At 38.5% G+C, this 6,710-nt stretch overlaps 1 protein-coding gene across 1 annotated transcript; it reads left to right on the top strand.

Moving 5' to 3' along the window:
- Nucleotides 1-1,323: 1,323 nt before the first annotated feature.
- Nucleotides 1,324-4,800, top strand: CAMLG (calcium modulating ligand; the record flags this gene model as incomplete). Its single annotated transcript, XM_010288418.1, has 3 exons — nucleotides 1,324-1,778; nucleotides 2,453-2,518; nucleotides 4,207-4,800. Coding segments are annotated over 3 exons (713 nt in total), but the record flags the coding sequence as incomplete, so codon positions are not given.
- Nucleotides 4,801-6,710: the final 1,910 nt, after the last annotated feature.

Below are 6,710 nucleotides of genomic sequence, written 5' to 3'. Positions count from 1 at the left end.
TTGGCCCCTCAGTGCGATCTTTCGTTTCGGTGACGCTTTAAGTGAAGAACGAGCTTTTCTGGCCCTCGAGACCTGCGGATAAAATACGTGTGTCATCAGAAATGTGCCCAGATTGGGGTTTGGGCCTGTTACTGTTCTGACATAGCAAGCAGACAAGCCGTCATTACACTTCAAGTAGTTCTTCTTAGTTGAAGAAACGATAAGGCTCCCCCACGTTTTCATTCAGTAGCTGCTTGTTTTCATAGCTGTGTTTTTGTATCAACGTTTTCTTGCATTTGGGTAGTAACCAGTCATTGGATGTTTGTGGTTGGCATGCCAAATTTTCTTGCAGACTCATAGGTAGGTCATTTTTATTTCTGTACATACTTCAAGGAGACTGACTGTGTTGTCAGGAAATAATTTTCAGATTTGAGTTTATAAGGATGCCCATAAGCCATGAATCGGTTTGCTTTAATACTGAAAAATACTCTTCAAGCGTTGGTCCTGCCTCTCTGGTAGGACCAGACGTGTTCTGCGTGCCACTCAGTTCGGTTTTTGTTCTCTGGCATCACCTCTTTCGCTGCAAGATGGGGTTTTCAGGCTTAGTACAGAGCAGGTTAACGCTGCTTTGACTCTGACTATAGAACAAGCTGAAGTACAGTTCTTCTATTGCCTGCTCATTTGTCAGCCTTCAGTGCCCCTCCTGTGTGACTCCCTTTCTGTAAATCTTTGTCTTTTTTTATGTTGCTCCATGTATTTGGAACAACATCGTTCATCTTGTGCGTGCAACATCTTCGTTGTTGCTTAACAAAGTCCAATGCTTTAATTTCTTCATTGCTGACTGACAGCTTCAACTTCTGACCTGCGTTGCGCAGCTTTCTGTCTCGTGTTTGTGCCGTTTCTGAAGAGCACCCTGCAGTGCAAAGCACGTGGTACATGTAGGGTTCTTTGTAGGCTGGTGGAGGGGAGCCAGGAGTGTGCTGAGGTCATTTGTGCAAAAATACAATTTTGGTGAAGCTGATGAGCATTTTCAGTCTGGTCCACGCTGTGCTCTTTCCTTTTTGTTATCATCATCTGTGGTGTAACCTAAGTCTGAGTGTAAACCTTTCCTTTGATACACAAGCAGGTTGCGTATCAGCTGAGCCCATTTCTTTTTAAAACGGGATAGCTTGTATTCAGGTGTGTCAAATGGCTTTTTGATTAATAATTAGAACATTTATTAATCATAAATCTGTCTCTTCACTTTGGAAGCAGAGACATCAACCCAGGACCCCAATCCAGTATGGCTAAAGCATTGTTCCATGTATCTGGTGTGCATAACTCTGTGTTTTTGTTTCTCTTTAGATGATGAAAGTCAGACAGAATCAAAGCTTCATCATGAACAAGATAAATCAAACTCCCTTCCCATTCCTTCAGTTTCCAAGCGAATTGTGCTTGGTGATTCTGTCTGTAATATGGCAGGCACAGCTGACCATGCAGGTAGCATGGTAGACCTCAAGGGGGATAAGGACTTGTTCAGTAAAACTCCAGAGCTTGTCAATGAAGGTACAAGTGAGCTACGTCACCGTAACAGAGGGGAACTGCCATCTGAAACTGCACCACGGCCACCTAGACATGGATTAGACCAGTACTTATCCAGATTTGATGAAGCTCTGAAGCTGAGGAACCAGCTGATGAATGAGAAGCCAAGCCAAGAGAATGGGAATGCAGTGGAGGAGTTTGACTCTTTCCGCATTTTTAGATGGGTGGGATGTGCTCTGCTTGCTATCGCAGTCAGGGCTTTTGTGTGCAAGTACTTGGTGAGTTTGGGAAACAAACAATCCTATTCTGTTTTGCTAGTTTATTGCAAACTTACTGTGAAATACTCTTTATCTAAGACTGAAGTCTATCAGTAGCGACTGAGTTGGGAACTTCAGGTGCTCTTTACGTTTCCAACAATTGTATAAAACAGTGCTTGAGGAGCAGTAGCATTGAAATAGTTCTTGCAGCTTAAGTCCCCTGCAAGTTTATACCCATCTTTGAGGAAGAATCAACTGCTCTTCTTGTTTGGACCCTACAAAAGAATAACAGAGTAAGAACAACAACAGTTGTCCCAAGAGAAGCAGATCCTACTCATTTATCACTCTTCTGAGAAAAGTAGTTCCTCAGTATTCCGGGTGTCTGCCAGTACATCGTACAGAGGTGCATGACTGGTACAGCCTGCCACCTCCTGGATCACTGGGCTCATTATTTATTTGTACGCTTCTGCGATTTCAGGTTTTTAGGCTCAAAGAAAATAAGGCAGAACCTTATTTTTGACATGTAACTTGTTCATTTGGGTTTGTAGTATTCAAGAATACCATTGCTATTGCCCACAAATTACTATTTTACCTACCTAGTTTTCTTTTATGACTTAGGAAGCATTAAATTTCTGTGTTTTTAGCTATTACTTCTGACCAAATTAATTTTTGTATATTCTTTTCTGTTCCTTCAGTCAATATTTGCACCATTTCTTACTCTACAACTTGCTTACATGGGACTGTCCAAGTACTTTCCAAAGGTAAAATATTTTTTTCATAATTAATTTGAAATTTTAAAATTTAAACTTGTGGTTAGATTGTATTGTTTTAGGACCAATGCATATGAAGTATTCTCTTGTCTTAAACTATAAAATTGAGAGTTACCAATCTTTTTTTTTTAATCTTCCCAGATTTAGTCCAAATCTTTTTTTAAAGTTGATGTGAAAATGTGGACCAGCAACTTGTTTAGCTGTAGTCTAGTTAAAAGCATCTGACCAGGAAAGCCAGGTAGTTCTTTCATGTTTTAGGCAACTTTTGCTTTTCTCCTAGACCATGCTCTTCTGTGGTTATTGTTTCTCTGTCAGCAGCTGTTTTGCATGTGATACCTGGATGAAATTTGGGAGGATGTTAGTTACAAAATGAGAGTCCCTGGCTTTTAAGGGCTCTGCATTCTATTGCTAATGTCAGTTTGAATGGCAATTTGAAACGAGACATTTATTTGTGCGTGAAACTTGCTGCTGATTGGAAAGATTTGCTGTATCACTTGCTGTGTAGCTATTTTTGCTATATCACTTGCTTTATATATTTACACCAGTTAATTATGCTGAAGTATTCGTTTGGTTGATGATTTTGTGAGGTCTACAGTGCAAGGCGGGATTGAATGATGCTCAATTCATAGCTGAAAGGGAAAATTTTAAAAGGAATAATAGAGTAACTGTAGAAAATCAGAAATAAATCAGCAGGTTTTTTGTAGTTAAGTATATAATTGAAAACTATACTTCAGAGTAGTCATTCTAAGCTGACGTGTCGCAACACAAAACAGTAGAATTAGCCTTAGACTTGCACTAGCTCATCTACTAGGTCTTTTTGATCTCGTTTCTGCTGTCTTTACAACCAGCTCTCCAGTTTCAGAATTTAAAGAGGTGGTTCCTTTCCACAACTTGCTTTTACTACACTTATAGCCAGATGAAGTGAATCAGCTTGTTATGCTTCATTTTTCTCGCATGAAACCTAGAAGGATTCTTGAAAGCTTAATTTAGATTGGATTAAATGAAGATATCCTGCAAGTATCATCAAATTACCACAATTTTCAGCCACTGTTACCTTTTCCTGCCTGTCAGACTTCGCATCCTCGGGATTCATCATCTTAAGGACAGAAGAACAGCTTTCAAAGGATTTTTTTTTCATTTCTGAGTTCGGAGGATAAAACTGCCAAATGGAGTCATACTAAGATATAGAAAGAAACAATTGGTTTTCAATTCTAAATAATTTTTCTGTGTTAGAAAATTAACAGTATTTTTTGCCAAGTAGCGTGATGAGATTAATCCTGTTCTGCCAGTGGAGATGTGTGGCTTGGCTTCTTAGACCCAGACTGCCCTTGTCTGGGACTCTTCCCACTCATGCAGAAAGTTGCTGTACAGCTCCACTTACAGCCTCCTTGGAGTGCCAGCATGAAGTAGGCATAATATCTGTGATGAATTTTATCTGCTGTTAACCAGCCTCTCACTCTGCTCCAGTGGATCCATCACAGCATAAATCTGTAGCTAGGATAAGTGTTGTGAATACTGGCGTGTGTCTGGAGAGAATCAATACAAACCTTCTACTCTTACTGATGAATTTAGAATGTGCCTGGCTGTGTGTGAAATTAGCACAACATTCGTGACATGTAAAGCAGAACTGGATTATAAAAGAACTACTAACGTAATACTGTGTTGTTTTTTTCTTTTAGTGTGAGAAGAAGGTGAAAACAACAGTATTAACTGCAGCTCTTTTACTGTCTGGAATCCCTGCGGAAGTGATCAGTCGTTCCATGGACACCTACAGCAAAATGGGAGATGTTTTCACAGATCTTTGTGTCTACTTCTTTACTTTTATCTTTTGCCATGAACTTACTCTGTTTTTCGGTTCTGAAGTACCATGATGGCTGTAGAATACAATGCAGTAGTTACACTAAAGCTTGCTGGACTGTATTCCTTTAACGTTTGACTGTGCAGACAGGTTTAAACCTTCATTAAAATTCTTACCTGTTTGAATGCTTAAAAGGAGCCTTAAATCCAGTCATTTTGCAAAAGGAAGAGCAGGGCCCCAGACTGCCGGTTGTATTGGTTCAGTTTATTTAAATACTGTGTCTGCCTATTACAAATGTGAAGAGTAGGATGCAAGTGTCAGTGGATGATTTATTTGATTCAGTTAGATGATGCCCTTCTCAGCCTCCTTCATAAACCTTTACAAAGCTGCCTTTGTTCTTTTCAGTGAGAACAAAGAGAAGGAGAGTTCCTTTCAACGGAACCATACATATATCTCTCTCTCTAGTATGACTATAGCTACCAAGAACTGCTCATTTTGTGGTGTTCCCATTTTTTTTTAAGAAAGCGCTAAACAAAAGAAATCCCTGTATTCTGTTGTTCAAGTTCAGAATGTTGAATCAAGTAGCTGCTTCTGGAGAATGTTGGTGAAACATGCCACTTTGTTGTCCTATTCGTTGCCTTGCTATACATTATTTGTTGTGATTGTGAATAATTTCATTTGATGGTTATAGTGCAAAACAGCTAAGCGAAACCAACAACAAAAAAGTCCTGTTGCTTACAAATGTTAATCAAAAAGCAGGAAGAAATACAATAGTTCATCTCACCTGTTTGTGAGTTTCCAACAACCCAATCCTAGTGTAGCTCATACCTGTGCTTTCATTAAGATGCCTTTTCTTTATTTTAACAGCTCATCTCATGAGGGGAAAAATTGTGTTTATTGGCAACAAACCTGCAGTATCAAATGTTTGCTTTAGTATACGTAAAATGTACAAGGGAACTATTTTTTTTTTCTAGCTTTTTACAGGAATGCTTAAGACAACTTCTAATGAGACATTAATTTCTGCAGTTTGACATTAATTTCTGCAGTTTGACATTAATTTCTGCAGTTTGACATTAATTTCTGCAGTTTGACATTAATTTCTGCAGTTTGTTTATTACCAGACATTTGCATGTAAACCGGATCTTAATTGCGGAGAAGTTCTGTTCCTGCTATGTAATACTACACCCCAACAGTATAGTCTTTGATTCAGCAGAGCTATTTAATATTTAAGTTATGTTTTTGGTGTGCTCTTGAAATTGCCCCAGTGAAATCTCAGCAGCCATTCCTGTTTAAATCCCGTATACTGCAAGTGACAGTGAAATGAAAAATATTGCTTTGAGTTGACTCCCACATGCAGATCTATATATGAAGGGATAATAGCATTTTGTATTTTTTTCTGTGGATGTCCAGCCACTTAGGTGAAAAGATGACAAATACAGATGAATCCTGTCACCGGATAAAGTAGCAAGCTAGCGAATGCTCTTGTTTTCAATCTCGTGAAATTTTGCACAGTGAGAGGAAGGAAGTGTCATTCCAAATAATCAGTTTAAGCACTGATAATCTGTTAAAATTTCTGTTGAAGCTAAATTTGGTATTCTTTTCAACTTGTAGTTTTCTGTTTAGGATCTGGGCTTTCAGGTAATCTAGACCAATGCCTTTTTTTGGCATAGAGAAACACCTGTTTATCTCGGTATTTGTCTGCAGAAGTTTTTTTAGGGAGCAAAAGTGTTTGATTATGCTTCCTTAAAGTAAATAGCCCTGCTTTCTGCTTAATCTTCTCTGTTAAAACTTCCTGCTACAATTTTAGCACTGCATTTCTGACTCCTAAATTAGATACATGTTTGTTTGTGGCATGAAAACAAGAAGCTTATGTTTTGATTTGACAATTTCCGTGGTTTTACTGATTATTTTGCAGTGAGTATCATGTTATAGGTGTCCAAGGCTGGGCTGCAAAAGATTCTAATTTAGGTCTACTAGCACCAATATTTACTCAGAGCTTGAAATTTTTTTATATTAGATAGGAATTACAGCAAATTGAAATAGCTGTCATTTAAATTAAGGTTGAGAGATGTAAATAATGAGTTTGCTCAAAAGTTACACTTGTTCTGACTCTCCAGTTATATGCCCAAATGTAATACAAATAAATCGCAAAAATACCGTGTACTAACATCTGTAAAAAGCAATGAACTTTTAATCCTCAGCATGAAAATTTTAATCCTAATGAGCTAAATACGAAGAAAAGAGCTGACCCACCTGCTGTACCTTCACTCAATGCTATGCGAGGAAAGATGAAGTGGGTGAAAGCAGTGAAAGAAATCTTGCTGCGAGACCTAATCTCGAACTTTTCAGCCCGTAAACACTTGTTTTTTGTCTGACGGCTTCGCG

Source organism: Phaethon lepturus, unplaced genomic scaffold, assembly GCF_000687285.1.
Source record: "Phaethon lepturus isolate BGI_N335 unplaced genomic scaffold, ASM68728v1 scaffold55095, whole genome shotgun sequence".
In the NCBI taxonomy this organism is placed as follows: domain Eukaryota; kingdom Metazoa; phylum Chordata; class Aves; order Phaethontiformes; family Phaethontidae; genus Phaethon; species Phaethon lepturus.
This window is presented reverse-complemented; position numbering and strand designations above follow the sequence as displayed.